Below are 20,800 nucleotides of genomic sequence, written 5' to 3'. Positions count from 1 at the left end.
ATTTATCAAACAACTTACAAAATTAAACAAGTTGTATTTTACACATGTATTTGCATGTCATAAGGCGCGCGCTATTGGAAAATAAATCGTAAACCAAGGGGTTAACACTAACATAATATAATTTAATGGAAGTACAGAGGACAAACTTACCAATCGCACAAGCACAGAATATGTTTAATTACATAGTTATATACAATTAATTCTCATAAATCGGCATACCAATCTTTTAATAGATAATGCGTTTAAAAAAGAATAGATACTATTCATTTATTCTGTTAGGACAAGATTTTTTAGGCAAGTGGTACCACCAATAGATAACTATATACTTTCAACCTAAAGGATAAGGAATTAAGAATTGCAATAGTGGCAAAGATTGTTAGATAGTTTTGATTACATCCAATACATTCAATAAATCCAGTGTATTCAGATTGCAACATGTATTAAACAGTAGAAGGCAGTTTACAGTAATTATATTTGATGTATTTAACAAATACAAATATTTGACATTTTCAGTATTGAATTATTTCAATATTTTTTCAATATACGATTGCAATGAACAAAACAGTAAATACGAACACTATATCCAATGTTTTCCTTGCAATCCAATTTCTATCACAAAGGTCTAGTTACGCCTTTCCATTATTCAGAAAATATACTTATATTATTCATTATAACTCTATGGTCTTTTACTTCTTTTTGTTCATAAATATACATGTATTAGTCACGCAGACATAATATGCATTCAGAAAGAAGCAACACTTTTTGATTATGGTAAACTCTGTAAAAAAAACTGATTTAAATTATAACTGTTTAATGGGTAAACTCAACATATTGTTGAATATTTCAAATTTATTTATTTAACTCATAAGTAAAACAAAAAAATGGAGCGCTTAATTACTATTAGGATTGATAAAATCTCATAACGAATACAAGAGTACAAGAATATCCCTTATTGAGGAAGTTTCACTTACACTTATTTAGCAACAGCGAATCCTACACGATTATTTCCTATGTCAAATTCAGTGTAAAAGCGACCAATGAATACATCTCCCAAGATCCATAGCGGTCCATTTGGTGGTGGAATATCAATACCCATGAATCCGCTCAAGCAAATTGTTTTGCCAAATTGCTTAATCTATGAAAAATTAATAAAAATTATCTCTCTTCATATAAAGCATGTACCTTAAACATACTGTGCTGTCAATATATATTTATACTATCCATCTATGCATTGTATTCCTTAAGTATTCTTACATCATATTTTACAACATACAATTACAAAGTTTCACATTCAACGCTTGACAAAAACAAAACTACTCTGTGATTATCACTTGCAATGACCTCAAACGCGTAATAAATAAGAGAAAAGACAGGATAAGGATAACTGATAAATATAATTGCAAAAAGATGTTGAAGTTAATGAATCCAAAATAATAAATGGTATTTCATCTTAGTAAGCATTTCTACTTTATACAGTGGTAAAAAGATAACTCACCTTTAAAACGTAATCTTCACCGGACAAGGTAAAATTGTTTCCACCAAAAATGAAGTCAATATTCGGCAAATTTGAAATAGAATTACAATCAACCTGTAGAAAATAGTATCTTATCATTATTAGTAGTTTGACATAAGAAATAAAAAACTATGTATAAATTAGCAAACAGCACTAACATCTTCAGTCAAATTCGATAAGCATGTGGAATTAAATTGCTTAGATAAATTTGCATTACCATTGCCTCGCCTGCTACGATTGGAGTAGCACCGATTTTTTTATTTAAAGCTTCAATTTCTTCAACAGGTCCCGCAATCAAGGAAGTGCCAGTATCAGCGATAGCCTCACAACCATTTTTACAGAATAGTTTTTCGCCAATCTGAATCCTTTGTAAAAATATGAAGTTATTTTCGTCTTTAATATATTTACTTGCATGTTAATATGAAAAGCAAATAAATTACTTGTCCATTTTAAATTGCCAGTAAGCTCTGCGATCAACTGAAACGTATGTGAAATCTCCACTATAATGATCAGGATCCGATCCACCCAAAATCATCTCTCCACCTATTTCTGCTGATGGATCCCTGCAGATAAATTATAGTAGTTAATTCTCTAATTAACAAATTTGTGCAATTTGGGAGAAAAAAGTTGACACAGTGTGTATAGGGAAGTTGTACTTAAGACATTATATCTTACCTGTTTAGGTAGAAACTGAAAATGGGATGGGAGATCAGACCTTGTTTAATCATATTGTAGAAAACTGGTGTTACACCATCCACTGAAATTCTAGCATATGCCATGCCCAAAATCCCATCAAACTTTGCTGCTACAAATGCCAAACCAGGTTCACTTATTGCTTCAGCAAACGTTTGATTTACAATATCAACTCCAGCAAGCTAAAATAATTCCATATAAGTTAAAACAATATATAGATAAGTATGAGCAAAGCAGAAATTTTCTCTGATAAAACGTCTTACAGTCACAGTATCTGTAGAAAGAAAACCAGACAAGCTACCAGATCCATAATGAATATCAAAGGCAGTACCATTTGGTTGGTACGTAGATGATTTTTTACTGTTGTATTTATTATGAAGCACTGAAAATAAAGCATTGTCATTGAAAAGACTATTTTACTATTTATTATCGTCAGCAATATTTTAAGAACTTACAACACGCAATATTGGTAACATGGCACTTCTTGGATGGCACCCAAAGATTTGATGAACCAGTGTCAAAAACTACTTTGAATGTTTGTGGAGGAGAGCCAATGGTAATGACACCATAATATTGAGCATCCAAATAGTTTGATAAAGGTTCTGGATTAGGGCCGCCATATCGAAGCTTGACCTGTTGAACTTCAGTATCAACTTCTTGCAACTTCCTTCGAACGGTTTGTATCTTATACAATGGAGTTCTTGAAAGACAAGCAATAAACTTTCATTAATATACATTAATTCACTCTATATTTTAATGAGCAACTTGTAATGAAGCATGTAATAATAAAATATAATTAAATTTATTTCAAGGTAATACACTTTAACCTTAATCAATGACTCATAATTGTAGTAATTTATTGTAGTATTACAACTAAGAGGATAAGCAATGTATAATATAAACAAACAAAAACAATTGTTTGCAACCAGTCACATCAAGCAGGACCATTAAACGTTATCTTTGAATTAAAAATTGAGATCCATTTATGCAGAGATTTATAGCAATCAGTGTATAAGACAATCTATCTGTATGGGCGTAATTCTGCCAGCAACCGGCAAATGTCAGCTTCCTGTTATCACTGACAGATAGTAAGAGAATAAATGCGTTGCAACTATACAAAGGACGTTTTAAAAATACTCAGGAATAAAAAAAAACATACACCAAACCGCACATATGTAAGTGATGTGTTTCAGCATTCAAGAAACAAATAAATGGTTTACTATTCGATATTAATAAATAACTAAATAAAAAAAAAGAATTAGATAAAGTAACAGAATTAATTGCTGCCAAAATAAAATCTCTCTTACCTCAACAATTCGGCATTAGTTAAGGCCACGACCAAGGCCGTCCAAACGACGATACGCATCATCGCTCGATAATTATCCTTGAAGGAATATTTCGTTTTTTTCTAATTAAATACTGCCCCGAAAATTAAGGTCTTTTGAGCCGATTGAAACTGATCCTAACTGTGCTCTTTGGTCCTCTTCTACTGGGAAGTCTCGCATTCAAGAAGTGGATAGACGGTTTTGTTGAATCATTGCCGCGTTCACGTGACTACTTCTGAGTGATTCGTACTGTCATTGGCTAGCACCAGCTAACACGAAAATTGAACAGATATTTCTTGGACAATCAATTTATTAGTTGAATTTCTTTCTCAATTGATTTTGCTGAGGTTGCTCTTCCTTTATTTTATAAACATGTTATTACCATATACGGCGTATTTATGTATACAAAATATTTTAACCAAATATCTGGTATTACAATGTAAAAATATTTAAAATTATGAATTGTGAAAGCAGTTTTTCTTATACAGATTCTATATCTGCTCTTAAAATAATGTTTTGCCTATTCTGATTACTCCTCCATTAATATCGTATTCTGTATAAAATTCCATAAGAAATGCTCCACCCAAACTCCATTCGAGAGTATTGCCTCCTGGTACAAATGGTGACAAGCATAGGTCAATACTGTGATAATTGTACTGAAAGATAAAATTGTTTATTTTAAAACTATCGATGGGCATAATATTTAACAGCAAAAAACGTGTTTCATTCTTTTTCCAATTATCATATAACGAATTAATAATTAAAAAAATAGACTCACATGTTCGATATAATATTTAGAACTTATTTCGAACCATACTTCATTAATTTGAAATTCCAGATGTGGAAGCTTTGCATATGTTCTGCAATCCACCTGAAACCATAAACTTATTATAACAGTGTATAGATTCATTATGTTATACTTTGATTACGCATTACTCGTTATAAATTATACTACCGTGTATACTGTATATCCCTGGAAAGAAAATTCTTTAGCTCCTATTAAGTCATTTATTCTTCGTATGTCTGATGCTGGCCCAATAATACTATGACTACTTGAATCTATGGTGGCATTACAGGTATTTGTGCAAAACACATGATTCTTTGCTGTAGAGTTGACGATGAATCTAAAATTGAATTGGTAACACTAATTTCTTAAAGATCAACTATTATAATTCATTGTCATAATTAAGTAAAAGAAAGTAATGATAAAAAAAATTAAATTATATTTACGTATCAATTTTGATGGCCCAGCGAGTTTTGTCAATGATGCGAATTGTAGTGAGATCGCCTTTAACATGTTTGCGTTCAGTAGAGCCCAATATAAGACGTCCTGCTTTACTTGTTGTTTCATCTCTGTGGCAAATATGTTTCTATGAAATTTTGTAAATATTACTGGCACTCAATGCAAATTACAATTTTTTAATTACCGATTCATATAAATTGTAAATAATGGTGATGGTATGACCTTTTGTTTCACCATATTATAAAGAAACGGTATGGATCCAGAAATCTGACTTTGTGCTATAAATCCTAATCCAATAATACCATCAGCTTTATAAAATGAGAATGGCCTCCACGACATGTGAGTCATTTCCACAAAAGTTTGATTGAGTACTGCTACATGTGGAAGCTAAAAATATAACACGCTTCTTAAATTATGAAATAACAGTAATGACAAACATAAATGAGTGATGATAAAGATCAAAACAAGCTGCGACTCATTAGTTATTACCTTACATTGATTATAAGATAACAAAATTTTTACTTAACGTACATGAAAGTTATCCATAGAGGTAAAACCCTTGAGAGAAAAATTAGCATTTGTTATTTCAAATGGAGATCCTTGTTCTTGATATGTAGAAGATTTTGAACTGTCATATCTTGTATGAAGTTCTGAAATCATAAAGTTTAATTTTGATATATTCTAAAAATTGAAAAATGAGGTCTGACATTAAAAATATAATATTCTAACTACAAGTTGTACCAAAAAAAGATACAACAAAAGACCACTTATTCAGTCATTCTACAATTTACATCAATAATTAATATTATGCTTACGACAAGATATTTCTAAAATTCCACATCGTGCAGATGGTACCCAAGAGTCAGCCCATGATGTATCAAAAGTCATTTTAAATTCCTTTGCTGGTTGCCCTATTCTTATGGTACCATAATATTCAAACTGCAATATAATATGCATACTAATTTATACATAGCTGTTACATTATTCAATTGCATACATATTTGTGCACTCTTGTCACATTTTCATAATAACTAAAAACTTTTAATATAATATAGAAAGTATAATAACAACTTACATCCATAAATTTAGTCAACACAATGGTATCATTTTTCCAGGGATTAGGCGGTTTCGGTTTTCCTTGGCTGACAGACTTAGGGCCACCCTTATAAATATTAAAGCTTAAAGGAAATTACGTAATAATTATATAATTGAACAATAATTGAGACTATATCTCCTACATTAATATTTCACAAATTTACAATATTTATCAATTACAAAAAATGAAAACAATGAGGAATCATAAGAAGAACACACTTACTGGATATTTGCTGATACGTATAACAGACTTTGCAGTATAAATGCACAACAGAAAATAATATTCGTGTTCAGAATCATTTTTAACAGTGATCCTAATACCACAATATAGTTGTAAATTCGTAAACTTTATCTTCACTTGTTCAATGAATCGTACTAATAAATACGATAATCATTTAAAGATTTGAAGAACCACTCGCCAAGCGCTTCCACGGCTATATGATTCACCCTGTTCAGACAATATGCGTATATAAATCCGCCTGCAGAGAATGAATGTTCAACAAAAGATTTCACTGACTCAAAATGGCCATTCGAATGGCAACGAAATTCGATACATAAACTCCGTTTTTCTTCAAAATATAAAAATCTGATTGGCTAATAACACAGTTAAACCGAGTTAAAGGGATAAACAATGTTAATGGCATTAGAGATTTAACGTACAGTTTTGCCAACACGTTTCTTCTGACCTTAACAGGATGTACATATCATTTGATATTTATATCTGACAAGTCTTAATTACCATAATTAAATCTTAAGTTGTACATATAGAAAATTTTTACAATTTACTGCTGATTCAAATAATTTGTTAAACATTGTTAATACTTCATCGAACACAGTAACGAATGATAAAAACGCGTCATTAGTTTAAGCAGGAATACAGGGGATTCCCCTCATTGCATGATATACAGGATGTGTATAACTGCTTTATCGCATGAGTCATTACATATCACGAATGATAATAATATTTAAATGAATAAATAATAATAGTACAATGCTTCATGAAATGTTTTTAGTTAAGGCGTGCAAGTTTTATTGCCGTACTACAGAATCAGTTTTATTTTGTTTGAAGTAGCGAACACATTGAAGTACACAAATATATATTATCCTGTACATGTACATCCTTTGTTAATAGGTAAATAATATTTACTTCCTAAACGCCTTTATATTGCGTAATCGTTTCATTCTACTGTTAGAGACCCCATTAATTTTGTACGATATATCCTTGTGCTAATTCGTCGATGAACGAAATTGTACAAGGGTATTGGAGAATTTTGAATGTATACACGATCAAGAAAAATGGCAGTATTTGGTGCAATTTTATTAGTCACAGGATACCGTCAAATTTTGGGTCAAATCCTTCATAAGATGACGATGACAAAATTATTTCAACTAAACTACTTTCTCAATTTGAATAAACATTTCTATCTCACACATATATATTCTACTCTTTAAAGTTATCTGTGCCGTACCATCGACGTTAGGTACGCATCTCTTCCTTTTTTGTTTTGATATTGTACTGAATGTAAATGCAACCCTCGCACCTTGGTGATAGAAATAATAAAAAGATATGTCACCAAAACAAAATAGAAGTAAACTATTTTAATCATAAAAATCAAAATACTGAGATTGCTTTTGATGGATACCATGAAAGCTGCACATTGCACCCGCTTTTTAGCCTGTCCCGATAGATTTCACCAAACGAAATAATCTACGATATTAAAACGACAAATTAAAAACCATCGAATTAAGTATTTTTGGCCCAGATATATTTGAAGTTTTCATATAACTGTTGTCGTACAAATTTCGTTGGACAAATACACATATCGTCTGATTCCTCAGTAAAAATCAAACGACTGGTTTCCAAAACCTCGCAACGGTACTTATTTTTTTACTTGCATTGGCATTTGATAATATTAATAAAAAGGATTATTTAAGAAAACCAGATCTTACACGAACATTGTACATACACATATAATCATATCGGCGAAACAATACTCACAGGGTCAACGTCGTATAAATAGAAGAGTATGCCTTAAACAGTTGTCATAGTGAGTAGGTCACCTGGTATGGCCAAATCGTGTCGCAGGAATGTATTTTACCTCAGAAAAATAAGTTCTCTTTTGTCTCTGATATCGTGTTGAAATCATCTATCGTCAAATATATCCGTACCTCAGAGGAGTTGTACAGTGGCGCCTGCAGGTCTCCCAAGGAAATAAAAAAAGTTACTTCTATTTTCCTAGGCAGTAATCAGTACGCCGCTTTTGGTTCCTCCGCCTCTCCGAGTTACAAATACCATATTTCTAATATTACTCGTATTAACCTTAATTTAAAGATATAACAGTAGGTAGGTGTTTATGTGTGTGTTGTGTGTCACGTGTATCTCCGTTTCTGTAATTCTACCATTTCTTTGTGTGTCCGTCACTATTACACCTCGTTAATTTATCTCTACATAAGTATTGTGTAACCCGTAGGTATTTGTCGTTATGCGATACGGGGATGGGAAGGAGCGAATTAGTTTTTATGATGACGCTATTGTACGCAGGTGCAATGTTAATGATAGAGTAGCACCCTCGCTAGAGGCTGTCACACGCGAGTTGTAACGAACATACACACGCTCACTCTCAACACGAAAAACGCAATAGTAAACAATATCAGAGTTTTGCCATCGACACTCGTTCTTACTGACGGCGCACACAGTTGATTATGTTGTGTTCTGCTTTTACGCTCAGATGGTAAAACTGCATTTAAAAGATTGGGACTTTATGAAGAATAGCGAAGATGGAAAAGTATTAGGCCGCGGCTTCGGCATCACCGTTGCTCTCAGCTTCAGCAGGTTTCTCCTCAAGTTTCGCTTTCTTTTCCGGACTTGCACCATCTGCAGGTGCACCGTCAGCCGCATCAGCTCCTGCCGTTGATTTCCTCTTTATGCAACAGGCATCAGCAGGGGCATCTGAAATATGCGTACATCGTTATAGAGTTTGGCCCAGTAAAATATATATTTTTTATTACTTATATAAAAGGAATTCTGTGATGGATACAGTATTCCGTATATACCTGTGGAGTCACCGTTTTCGGTGGATTCTGCCTCCTTTTCGTCGGATTCTTTCTCTTCGCTGGAGCCATTCTCTTTGGCTTCCTTTGCATCTCCATTCTCCGATGCCTTGGAGTCCTCGTCGACCTCCTCTACGACTTTCTTCTCCTCCTCGACTACTTTCTTCTCGGGAGAAGCAGCGATCTTGGTTTCCCTGGTAATGAAAAAAAAAAACGTTAGTTTAATTAATGAAGGTATACTTAAATCATCAAGTATATGATTGTATAACAATGTTATTATAAAATTTCAATTAAGTATTTCCTAGTTCAGATAAATCACTTGAAACAATCCAGATACATGGGAAATATAATAACGCATTAGTGGCATTCCACGAATTCATATATGTTAATCTAGTAAGTTTTAGAGTAGTAACAGCGGCATAGATCAAATAAACTATATTCTAAAGTTTTCGCAAATATTAAATGACTCATAGGTAATTATCCTAATTACGAGAAATAATAATTTAAAGCTAGCTCCGCTTGCATTTTACGTATAATTAAAATTGTAACATACTGAGTAACGAAACGAATCATTCGGCTAGACAGCAATATTCAGCGGCGGCACGTGCAACAAAGACGTCAGTTCCGCGCGCGCCTCCAAGAAAAGGATGGCGGACGGAAATTTACCGGACGGAGAACCGTGTGTCGACTGCTGAGCAACCAAAACGGTTGATACTAGAACTGAATTCTAAGAACAGCAGGTCTCTGTTTCGACACCCGAAGCCAAGTGTAACCGCGCAAGTCGGAAGAAGAGACCCTTTACGACCTGAGTTCTATATTAAATTAGCCTTTTCAATACATTTCTCTTAACTACATAGATTGTGGTAGGGAACTTATTTTTTTAAAACCTTTTGTTGTGTAAAATAGTGAACCGAACGGATATTGCGGTTAAACGTTATAAAAATAGTAGAAGTGCTGTAATTCTCACAGAGATAAATAATATCCGTGCAATGATAAAATGGGTAATAAAAAAGCAAAACGCAATAAAAAAAAATGTCTACGGCCTAAATAAACCATTGACCAAGTAAAATAGCTATGATGTAGATTCAGAGAACCCTTCGGTTATACTACCAGGAAGATAATCGATACCAACATTATTAGATACGTCCCTGGACACAGAAAACGTTTTAAATATGTCGACGCTATTTTTACATAGTATCAAAAATATTCTCCGAAAAATGTACCAAGAATGCTGCCTTGTACCTAATTATTCTTAAATCTTAGATATTGTAATCGACAATGCGAGGTAAAGTTTATACTAGGTGGCATACAGAGATCCAGTATATTTTAAATGGTAAACGAAAGATATAATCTTTGCTCTTCGTCGAGAATGCATATAACGATATAACCGGCGTAGACCTGCTGGATTTCCCTAAGAGAGCCGGGCTATTCCACAAAGAATACACGTACGCTACGTACAGGTGGGTACACAGAGCTCGAGAATAACGCGAATATAAAAGAGAGAAATAGAGATAGGACGCCCGCAGTGGCGACACACCATGGCGGCGGTATGAACTGGAATTCCCCCACCATGAATCCCCTTTCCAGCGCGGCAAATCGTTGGTTCTCACGGACCGAAATATACATTGAAGCAGTCAGCATCATATACAATGACTTATTGTGAATTTAACCTCATAAAAGACCATTTGCTTTTCTTTCATTACTGTATCATTTCATGACGATATACTGAACCTTTATTTTCTTGTAAATACATTGTAGTATTATGTTTGCTACTCTCTAATCGGTAAGGGAGAGCAGATCGATATGCCGGCCGTTCTCTTTTGGAGACGACGCGCGTACAGTCCGTGGCAAAAAGTATGACAAACTTCTGGTACGTGTTAAACTATAGGAGACGAATTGTGCCGGGATGACTAACATTAAACTCTTCTCGTTTTCAGGTTGAAGGATGAGTCAATAGAAGATGGAAAGTCGAGTGTAGATTGTATCGAATAAAACCGGCATGAAACAATGGCGCCAAACGAAAGGACAACGTAACGGTTTCTTTTACACTTTTATAAATAACGATACGATCTCTTATTTTACGAAAACCACAGAAGCAAATCTGTATGTAGTTTATTATCGTTATAAGACTAACGTGACGTGTTCGAAAATATCTTAGTTAATGCATCAACTGTAAGCAGGATTCTCCCGCGTTCTATGAGCCTTAACTTTTGTTATGGCAGGTAGGAATGCTAGTTTTTAATGAAAAATTTTTCCTATAAACCATTTTAGAAAGCCGCACGGCCACATATTTCGTCGTACGAAAGCCATCCTTCAAGAAATATGGAAGAACGTAGATAAATGTAAAGCAGGGCTGCGCGTACATGATTGGCGTTCTTCCCCTCCTCGGCATTAGTAAGAAAGCGTCGAAACAGTCACGTAAAAATCGTTAAAACTCTTAGAGCATTATTAACAGCATCATTATCGAAAACTAAATTTATATAATTGATCATCAGAAGGTAAACATTTTATATTGAAAAAAAAGAAAGAATAACCGTACACGATATCAACGGCCAAATGGAAAATACCGCGCAGGGGCGGCGTGGTTCCCCCTCTTTAGGGCACTTATTCGTGTAACACAAAAAAAATCTCAGAAAACAAACAATTTTTCATGTAAAAACAACACATGGGCACGTGGGCGCTTAAGTATAAGTGAAAACGTAATGATTTCTGAAGTAAAGTAAGAAAATGCAAAAGGACGCGGCGTTACCCTACCCGCTTGGCGTGCTTCGTACCTCAATTACTTTGAGACTGAAAACGCCCGATTTTCTCTAATTAAATTGAATTATAATCACACGAGGACTACTCACTTGGTATCGACTTCGGTATCGGCCATGGTGATCGGATAATTAAAGTATGCGAAACACTCTTTTGAAGAATACACTTAAAAATGTTGCGTCCTCTGCACACGTTTAACCACACTGAGAATCCGGGTAACACTACTGCCGCGTACTGACGCGCAAATGGCAGAGAGACTCGCTCACTGATTCGCCTGAGTCCCTTGGCTTGGCCCGGCCGGCAGGCCGGCGGCCTTCAAACGGCTTCCTTTCCCGCTCGTTTGTAGATGGCGCAAAAATCAATTTCTTATCTGGGCCTACTAAACAGCAGGCCTGTAAGCAGCGCGATGAAAAAACACGATAAATAATTTTCAAAGGAAACAATTTGAATTTATAATAGGAACTATGAAACTTAGATACAAGTTTATTTATGTTTCCTTATGTATCAATAAAAAACGTTATAACCACAACGAGAGAATATATTTATTGTTATCACGTAGTAGCTCTACTGCCGATAGCCAGTGAACGTTTCTATTGATTTCTTGTGAACTATCGAACGGTAGATATAATTATTAAAATTAAGTTTAATAATTATCTATAGAATATCGAAAGTATATATGACTAACATTATATTGAATTAAACTTAACACTAAGTAGATGTATAATAATAGAAACGATAAAGTATGTAAGTCATATATTGCATCACGAAAGTCATCGACCGTTTTGGTCACTGAATGCTCAGGCCTGTTCTTATTGAGGCTTTGAATTCAACCACCTTGTTTTCCCCTCACCAAAAAGATCGTCGCCAATCGGAGCGCAGCTTACGGAACGCGTAAAAATAACGTACATTTCCGGTTCTCGCCGCGAATCGTTTAAACAACGAACTTTTTGACATTTACCGTCCTTTGGGCATACATTTAATAGTCTGGGCTATATGATTTAACGATCGTTAACGCACTTGCCTCTTGAGTACTAAGCTCAATCGCTAAGACACTTCCATACGGAAACGGTCTCACGGAAAGTTCTAGAAGTTTCGCGCACGCCCTCATTTCCGGCGTGTATTAAAAGGTGCGCGGGGCTACGAGGTCGCCGTCGTGTTGCCCCATCCACTTTTACGTCCATGTTACAGGATGCTTCCACGCGTTAAAATAATAAATATCCAGCGTCTTTCCAAGCGTCCAAGCAGGGACATCTTGCCGAAATGTTATGCTGCGAAGTAATTCTACAAGCATTATAAGAAACAGTCATTGGCATACCAACGTTGTTTTCATCATATTATTCAAGTTACAAGAAATATTGAATTATTAATAAGTATCGTCAGATCTTTAACAATATCATATATTATTTTTTTTATAATTTTCGATAATATATTTCTTTACTATAACCACACAGCAGAAAATGTTTGTGGAAAATTCACAGAACGTTCATATGACTTTCAGGGTACTTTCTTAGGGTAGACATTACGAATATTGCTATATTTAAAGATATATTACGATAAATCTGTGCATCTTTTATAAGTCTATTTCGATTTAAGTATACAATCACATGATCAAAATTCATTATTTCACGGAAGATGAGACGAAGTGAATGTAACTTTAATGAGTACAGTTAGGTCTGTTCCGGTAGACGAACAATAAGGCTGGGATGATAAGACACTGTGCATTTCTTGCCCCTCACTTAAAAACGTGTAATAGTAGATATATATATTTCGAAGAGTTATAAGAGCGTAAAAAAAGTATTTTTGTAGATGAGCATGCGTGGAAGTTCTTGAATACCAACAGAACCTGACTCTGAACTCTTGCTGGGCGCATGCGTCTATACGGTTGGTCATAGATCGATACGGCTATATTCAACAAATCGTGAGGGAAGAGTAACAAACTTATCCTAGATATAATACCACGTGTTTCTGAGAGCTAAAACTTTTACGTTAACAGTATCCGCTAATGATCAATTAGCCCACGTCCAAGACATCCATTAAACAGGAGCATCCCACCAGGAATACAAAGTAATGTTAAATTAATTCGATCGTTAGAAGCTTCTTATATTCATATTTTAATTTTCTACATATATTAGGAGAAAATATTTTAGTGATTATAACAGTATGCGAAACACTTCGATTAGGGTTCTAACAATGTTTAAATTATGTCAATTTATTATATATTAACCTTTCTTATCCAAGAGATACAACTTGATAAATCTCAATATTGCCAAATACATTCGATACTCTTGGATCGTGTCGCTGCTATTATAATTGATAATTGTGTAACTTGAACTGGAAGATGAGGTTAGAAGGAGGGCAAATTTTATCTATTTTACTGGATGTTTATCGGCCAGATATTTATTATCTTTCACGTTTATTCCATTCATAATTATTTGATTCAACCCTCGAATTCTCGAAACGTGTCCGCCGATCTGCAACCCTCGCTCCACTTTTGAATTTTTTATCCGGGTGACCTGCATTCATCGTCCAATAATATTCTCTGTCGTATTCTTGCACTTACTTTCGGGGATACTCGGACATTTTCGTTAGCGCTCGGTACCGATGTGGAAACTATTTGCGTCAGGTTGCTAATAGGGCGGTGGATAGGAGACGATCTCACAGTATAATGACGATGTTGGGGATAATAATGACTTAACGAAGGTCTCCTTATCTTATTAAAATACAATATTAATGACGTTGATGACAATGCTTTTAATTTTCTTCAATTTAAGAAATCACCATAATATAGATAAGTATGGGATAGAGAAATAAATTAAAATTTAAAAAATATAACATTTTTCATAACACCTTAATACTTTTTCAAAAGAATATGAGGATATAATAAAAGTAGTTTGTAATTTCAAATAAAAGCAGATGGCCCCGCTTTGCTACACACGAATCTGTTCTCTGTATCCTAGGCACGAGGGTGTATAGGAAAAATCAACAAGAAAAGTCAGGTGAGGGAATTGGAAGGGAGAGGGGTCAAAACTTCAGTGACTAAACGCAAGTAACGTCCTGCCGCTAAATAAAGTTTGTTTCAAGTATTACATCGTCTCATATACGAAAATAACTTAACTTGAGTCATGTCTGGCCGCGCCTACGATCCTATGGAAAATTTGGAAACGTACGCGCTAACTCCTGGTACGAAAAAATTTCCGAGACGTTTTTTCACCTGAAAATGAAATGTTTGTGTAAATAAAAAAATACGGTGATTCACGTGTAATCCCAGAATATTCTGACGAGCAACTCCACACGGTAGTACGTTTAATAATTTTTCTAAAATACAAAACTCAAGCTCATGAGAATCGCAAGGAAGAATCAAGTGACCTCATTGCACACTTTGTTCCCTACGCATATAAGTTAATAGCACTGACGGACCTTGTAATTTTTCCTTTACTATTATTCCTTTCTCCTCCAACAGTTAGCCACGTGCCAGCAACCATTCAAAAGCATCACGAGATGGATAAACCCTTGGAGGCATGCAGCTGCAGTCTCTGATCGTGCAGGTGAAAATACGTAGAGCAGATGTACCACCTTTGTACGCGAAGCACGTGGCAAGAAGTATTTAAGGTTAGGATATACATTACGAGACCCATGAGAAAGTAAAAAACTGTCATTCCAAAAATTCCCTACTAGAATCTGTACTTCATTATTCGTTATAACGAAAATTTAAATAAGATTCGATGTTCGTCCCGTAGACACTGACCTAATAAAGCGCAATAGGATTGCCATTGGATTACGTATCTGCTTCTGTGGAATTTACCATCGATTCTCGTGGTAAATTAACTAGTGGCATGCAATGCCAATCGGATTGAATGAAATCGATCGAAGCACGTTATCGGCATCCGGTTAGTGTGCTGGATGTACTTTTACTCTGTTACGACATTTCGAAATGGACGTCTGTTTTTAGGTAAAAAGCACGTAAACGTGATGAAGAAATATGCCATCTGAAGTGGATGGAACTTTCAGCACCGAACATCCATTCTTCGTTCAATTTTCAACCGCACTGTTAAAATCTCATTTGTACATCATACAGGTAAACTCAAACGTACAGATGTGTAATGTATGTAAACGCATGCGTACGGGCTTATTACGTAAGGGAACACATATGTGGATATATTTTTAAAAAGATAATGAAAAAATAAATACTTTATATGCTATGACTACTTCTGTTACTTATACTGGTTTACTGATTATTCGTAACACAAGGACCATCGATTTACAAATGGATCTATTGATTAATGCTGTTATTTAGGTACAAACCATTATTCTATTTAAAGAAAAATAAACTGGAACTATATAAATGTATTTACATAGATGGTTCAAATGTTTTCTCAATATTTCCTATAAATTAATTACTCTTGTCGATCATCTCAATTATCAGGGATTCTTGTGTATATATCCAGGGTGTCCCAGAATTACCTTTTATATATATATATATATATATATATATAAATGGGACGACGTTATAAAGTTTTATGAAGGTTTGCTACATTGTTAGGTTATCTTTGCATGTACTACGGACAAATGTTAATAACGTATATCCATGTTCATTAGGATAGTTATAACCTATATAATAAGAATGATCTCAAACAAGGATAATGAATGATCGATAATGATTAAACTTAATTAATTAAGTGATAGATCTTCTTTCAAGAATTTTTCACTCGCTTTATATCTTATCGATCCTTGTATACGTAATGGTTTCATAATAGGAAACGTTATCGAACGCTAACCATCTGCAGCTCGAGCATGCGTATGTAAAACGGTCAAATATCGATTCTAGTTACGTTACAAGTAATACAAATTTAATTTTTCGTGATTAAATTAGATATTGGAGTTATAAAGTATTATGATCGATCCATATATATAGGTATATATTTTTATATGCTCTGGCAGTTGAACGAGACAGATTCTTGTCACACGAAAGTTAGCTTTTTCTTTTTTTAGAACCATCCACGTTATCTTCGAGCACTCATATTAGGTTGAGGACAGGGGATATCGTCAAAAAATGAAATCTTACGTATCTTGGAAACAAGGATTAAGTTAAGAAGTATCGAGAGTCTGTGTACTATTGAAAGTATTCCCAAGCGCCTCGCGACACTTTCATCTGTATATACATATATATACGTTTGCCAAAAGATACTTTGGGGACACGAAAAATCAAGGGACGTTCACAATAGCAAGATAATGTTTTATTATCTCTTAGCAACAAATATACATATATATATATGTTCAACGCTATTAAAACATACATTGGGAAGACGTCCGAGAGAAGCCTTTTAAAAGTTGTGAGAAAGTTCTTTCCAATAAGTATTCGTAGGTTCATTAACCTATAGCTTGTACCTGATAAACAATCTGAACTAGTTTGTTTGGTACAAGGAAGCGATACGTACTCCTAATCGTAAGTAACCGGTAACGATACAATGGCGTAGGCAGTAAAAGTACAAATTTAATGAAGCAAGAATTTATTAATTTTGTTGAACTAAAGGAATTGAAAAATAAATGATTAGATTGCACGTGCATAGAATAGTTTTGAGATGTCAATGAACCTTGGCAATATTTATAAGATTATAATTAATACGTCAGATTCAATAAATAATCCTAACCTCAAAAAAAAGTGTTTATCGAATGTCATAGATATCGAATACGATAAAGAGTCTATCGCAGCCAGACTATAGAAAAATAGTAATGGCTATCTCACCGGTTCAGTATATCTGCCGCAGCTATTTAGTAGGTAAGTACTAGTAATATTTGTAACAGTTAGAACATGATTTGTAGCTCCGAAGGTACTACTGTTGTGAATGCTCTGTATTTCGCATAACCTCCCACGCGGCTGACAACAGCTAGGAGAATTACTGTACTGTCAGAAGAGTCAAGAGTTTAACGGTGCTTTGGATAAGGAACAAAAATGTTCTCTTGAATAATTTATGAAACTCGAAGGTTTCCCCCGGCGAGAGAATATATCATTTGGCATCCACTTCACTTAACCATGCCTCGTCGTCGCGTTACGAAATTTCTTAGTCGACCATTAAGGTTCGTCCATACGGATCCCAGTTAACAGGTTTCACGGTTGGAAACGCGTGAACGTAGCAACGTGTTAATTTGTTCATTCTAGTCGTTCATTTTTTTAAGTTCCATTGGGATTGGACGTGAATAAAGCAGAGGAGCAGTGCCAGTGCGATCTTTCTTACGTTTCGTGGTAATGTTTCGTTCAATGGTTCAGTCGTGTGACGTAGCTTTCATCGGTATGATCAATACATGAAATTAGTAGTCGTAGAAGACTGTTATTATGTAAGGTTACTTGCTGAACAAAACAATTTAAATGACCGGTCCAATTTGAAATGAAAAATTGACAGTTTGAATCTTGGCGCTTCTATTTTCAAGTTATTATAATTAGATGACTAGTTGCATACTTCGCCGTGAACTCACCGATGGCGTTGAAATCGTTAGATTTGGAAAGGGAAATCTTGTTTCGATGATTGACGAAAAAATTGAGACGATAAAGATTAATTATTGATAGTGATTTTTATGGTGGTAAACGTATATCATGTGGTAATAGGATTTTATGAAGAATCGGTGAGATATGAAATTAATTATGGAGTTGGATATACGAGTTATCAGTTACGTGTCATGATAAAATTTTATATATTTCATATAATATTGTACCGACGAAGAGAAAGGTATGAGAATCTTTTTTTAACCAAAGATGATTTGAAAAATATCGATGATAATATCTTCACGATAGTCACTAGTGATATGCGTACAGCTAAATCAATGAGAATTTATGTATAGGGATACTTCGTGCCAATTGTGACAACAGAACAATCCTGTATTGACATTATTGATTTTATTCATTTACTCTGGTACAAGGACTGCAGGAGCAATTTATTTATATCTGGACCTAGACGGTGTGCAGCTATCTTCGTCGCTGGTACTATTGGAAATCGATATTTAGGATTTTTACGTTTATTTTTAAATAGACTGTTCATTTGCTTGGAATGCGTAAAATTGCATGTTACGGAAAGATAATTTAAAAGTAACGTAGAGAACTTATAGTCACCTGAGTTTACATTGTCGCCGGTACTGATTTTTTCAAGTGATAAAACTTTTCTTGCTCACCTTGGAAGCCATATATGTACGTAGAATTGCTAGATTCGAAATAGGAGATCCGAGCTCATGTTCCGAAAGTATTGATTCTGAAATTAAACTTTTGACATTTGAGGTTATCGTTTAATGAATAATCGTGACCAACATTTGTGACCGAAACGATATTCGCTTATTTCCAGGCTCGTGATAATTATGCTCATTTGACCTTATCGCGGTTTAATTTATATGTATATTCGACAAGCTCCTATTAAAATTAATGAAACTCGGCAGGATATCCTACTATTATCATTTAATGCTGGAATATACATCCTCCTCCATTTTCCTGAGGGTTAATGTAAAACAAGAAATGACCAAAGAAAAAGATTCTATAGAAATTGAAGAGGGAATAAAGCGAAGCCGAAAGATTCCTGCTTTTGTTGCCCTTAAATATTTTTAATGTTTCGACGATAGTGACGCAACATATGGTACTATTTTTTTATTGAAATATCCTGTTTCGTATCGCAACTTATTGCGAAAGATATTCATCCATCAAAAGGACAGTAAATAAATGTTTTGAAATTTCTGTAACATAGTGGCCTTGCCCTTAGTTACCACTTATTCCGCATAGATGGCGCCATGGGACACTGAACTTACCTTTGACGTCATATATAAAATTATTATTATTATATTAGTTCGTTAGAAATTAATTAAACAGATTAACGTCGTTTAATCTGCCGGAGTACATACTAGTGGGTTTTATGACGTTTACGTAAAGTTACATTATTTCGTAATGTTCGCCTCTTAAATTTGTGTCGACGGTGAAATCATCTTTACAAATATATCTTAGGATAGTCATTGAAATAAATTTGCAAGCGAGAAAGAAAGAGATCAGATCCTGTCTTTCATAGAACGAATTAAACGCAACATAACGACGCTGTCATGCTTCTGGATGGTGGGAAAGTATTTCTAAAATTGTGTGCCAACAACCAAACGTCAAGCACCTGTTCCTATATGTAAAAATATTTCTGTAATCTCACACTCCTATTCGACTTAGATATTCTTTCTCGAGTACTCGAATCAAATTTAAAAATTATAAAATTATAACTGAGTGCAAGAAAAAATGAATGAGTATATTGATTTTGTTTTTAATGCTATAACTTTCTAATAGTAAGAAATGCTTATAAAACAACTAAGTCTCGTAATTGCAGTGAATTGAATCGAGAGGAAATTCTGATGGAAGTACAAACAAACAATCCCGCGTTCTAACAGACTAGTAGAAGCGTGCAGAAATAGCGGCGTAACTTTCCATTATACATTGGCGAAGAAGGTCGAGCGACGAATGCGATGACCGCAAAAAGATTTCACCGTGCTGCAACTTCCCGCGGAACGAACCAAAATCCTCGCGCGTCTTTTATCTAACATTACGTGATAACGATATAGCAGTACTCGACGCAGAGAGCATTAAAAAGTCATGTCTTTATATTAGTTAAAGGCATTAAAAGCGCTGCATGTCTTTCACAAGGATTTCTGTAGTAGAGCGAAAAACTTGGTAAGAAAACAATCGTCGACTGAAGATTACGAACTCTTTGACAAATTGGCACAGAGGTCTCTTGCTGGGCTCGTCTTTGAATCGATAGCGCGCGTAGTCGCGCGCATCCATAGGGTGAGATAGGGTTCGACCTAACTCTAAGGTAACATAACATAACATAACCTCACCTTAACTGGTGGTGAATGCAAGTCTAGTTAACGTAGATGTTGAGGAATGTGTGTGGAGCAGATATACACGTATCTTCCTGTGTAGCCAAAAAGGCCGGTCCTTTTGCAAGGCTCTGTATATGCACGTATGTCCATGTTTTCTCATCCAGCTGTACCTGAATCCTGTACTCGAGCATAGAACAGGGTTATCGGCTTATTCGCTGGTGTAAGTCTTGCCTACTTATAGAGCTGTCGTAAAGTTTTGCCTGCGTATATCGGTAGAAACTAATCGGTAAAGGA

At 34.7% G+C, this 20,800-nt stretch overlaps 3 protein-coding genes and 1 long non-coding RNA gene across 5 annotated transcripts; 1 reads left to right on the top strand and 3 right to left on the bottom strand.

Moving 5' to 3' along the window:
* Nucleotides 1-101: 101 nt before the first annotated feature.
* LOC107274682 (lysosomal aspartic protease) lies at nucleotides 102-3,787 on the bottom strand. Of its 2 annotated transcripts, XM_015754064.2 has the most exons (9): nucleotides 3,514-3,787; nucleotides 2,662-2,906; nucleotides 2,470-2,588; nucleotides 2,189-2,388; nucleotides 1,954-2,076; nucleotides 1,731-1,878; nucleotides 1,496-1,588; nucleotides 972-1,135; nucleotides 102-778 (listed from the first exon to the last, which is right to left on the bottom strand). In XM_015754064.2, exons 1-8 carry the CDS (start codon nucleotides 3,573-3,575, stop codon nucleotides 974-976), a joined length of 1,152 nt encoding a protein of 383 aa, XP_015609550.1. In that variant the 5' UTR covers nucleotides 3,576-3,787; the 3' UTR covers nucleotides 102-778; nucleotides 972-973. The 2 variants fall into 2 exon arrangements, with proteins under 2 accessions (XP_015609550.1, XP_015609549.1); XM_015754063.2 differs by lacking the exon at nucleotides 102-778 and having other exon boundaries at nucleotides 830-1,135.
* A 77-nt stretch (nucleotides 3,788-3,864) lies between these two features.
* LOC107274681 (lysosomal aspartic protease-like) lies at nucleotides 3,865-6,823 on the bottom strand. Its single transcript, XM_025092034.1, has 10 exons — nucleotides 6,609-6,823; nucleotides 6,093-6,317; nucleotides 5,850-5,952; nucleotides 5,590-5,713; nucleotides 5,306-5,424; nucleotides 4,959-5,161; nucleotides 4,762-4,884; nucleotides 4,487-4,655; nucleotides 4,310-4,402; nucleotides 3,865-4,187 (listed from the first exon to the last, which is right to left on the bottom strand). Exons 2-10 carry the CDS (start codon nucleotides 6,167-6,169, stop codon nucleotides 4,035-4,037), a joined length of 1,164 nt encoding a protein of 387 aa, XP_024947802.1. The 5' UTR covers nucleotides 6,170-6,317; nucleotides 6,609-6,823; the 3' UTR covers nucleotides 3,865-4,034.
* A 790-nt stretch (nucleotides 6,824-7,613) lies between these two features.
* LOC107274685 lies at nucleotides 7,614-11,958 on the bottom strand. The gene is made up of 3 exons (XM_015754069.2): nucleotides 11,770-11,958; nucleotides 8,924-9,114; nucleotides 7,614-8,819 (listed from the first exon to the last, which is right to left on the bottom strand). The coding sequence occupies exons 1-3, from the start codon at nucleotides 11,793-11,795 to the stop codon at nucleotides 8,659-8,661; spliced, it is 378 nt and encodes a 125-aa protein (XP_015609555.1). The 5' UTR covers nucleotides 11,796-11,958; the 3' UTR covers nucleotides 7,614-8,658.
* Nucleotides 11,959-13,097: 1,139 nt separating this feature from the next.
* Nucleotides 13,098-15,880, top strand: LOC107274686. The gene is made up of 4 exons (XR_001539514.2): nucleotides 13,098-13,741; nucleotides 15,138-15,286; nucleotides 15,415-15,564; nucleotides 15,627-15,880. It is a non-coding gene; the product is annotated as an uncharacterized LOC107274686 (long non-coding RNA).
* The last annotated feature ends 4,920 nt before the right edge of the window (nucleotides 15,881-20,800 follow it).

This window comes from Cephus cinctus, unplaced genomic scaffold, assembly GCF_000341935.2.
Source record: "Cephus cinctus unplaced genomic scaffold, Ccin1 Ccin1_scaffold0101, whole genome shotgun sequence".
In the NCBI taxonomy this organism is placed as follows: domain Eukaryota; kingdom Metazoa; phylum Arthropoda; class Insecta; order Hymenoptera; family Cephidae; genus Cephus; species Cephus cinctus.
This window is presented reverse-complemented; position numbering and strand designations above follow the sequence as displayed.

What these genes read in the sequence shown, in the direction of transcription:
- LOC107274682 (XM_015754064.2), bottom strand. Translation starts at nt 3,575, where the DNA reads ATGATGCGTATCGTCGTTTGGACGGCCTTGGTCGTGGCCTTAACTAAT. An exon ending in TTCAGTTTCTACCTAAACAG is followed by an intron (nt 2,077 to 2,188) that starts GTAAGATATAAT and finishes ATTTATCTGCAG; the next exon opens with GGATCCATCAGCAGAAATAG. An exon ending in GTGAAGATTACGTTTTAAAG is followed by an intron (nt 1,136 to 1,495) that starts GTGAGTTATCTT and finishes AATTTTTCATAG; the next exon opens with ATTAAGCAATTTGGCAAAAC.
- LOC107274685 (XM_015754069.2), bottom strand. Translation starts at nt 11,795, where the DNA reads ATGGCCGATACCGAAGTCGATACCAA. An exon ending in GATACCGAAGTCGATACCAA is followed by an intron (nt 9,115 to 11,769) that starts GTGAGTAGTCCT and finishes TTTCATTACCAG; the next exon opens with GGAAACCAAGATCGCTGCTT. An exon ending in CGAAAACGGTGACTCCACAG is followed by an intron (nt 8,820 to 8,923) that starts GTATATACGGAA and finishes CGCATATTTCAG; the next exon opens with ATGCCCCTGCTGATGCCTGT.
- LOC107274681 (XM_025092034.1), bottom strand. Translation starts at nt 6,169, where the DNA reads ATGATTCTGAACACGAATATTATTTTCTGTTGTGCATTTATACTGCAA. An exon ending in TGTTGACTAAATTTATGGAT is followed by an intron (nt 5,714 to 5,849) that starts GTAAGTTGTTAT and finishes ATTATATTGCAG; the next exon opens with TTTGAATATTATGGTACCAT. An exon ending in TTTACAATTTATATGAATCG is followed by an intron (nt 4,885 to 4,958) that starts GTAATTAAAAAA and finishes TATTTGCCACAG; the next exon opens with AGATGAAACAACAAGTAAAG.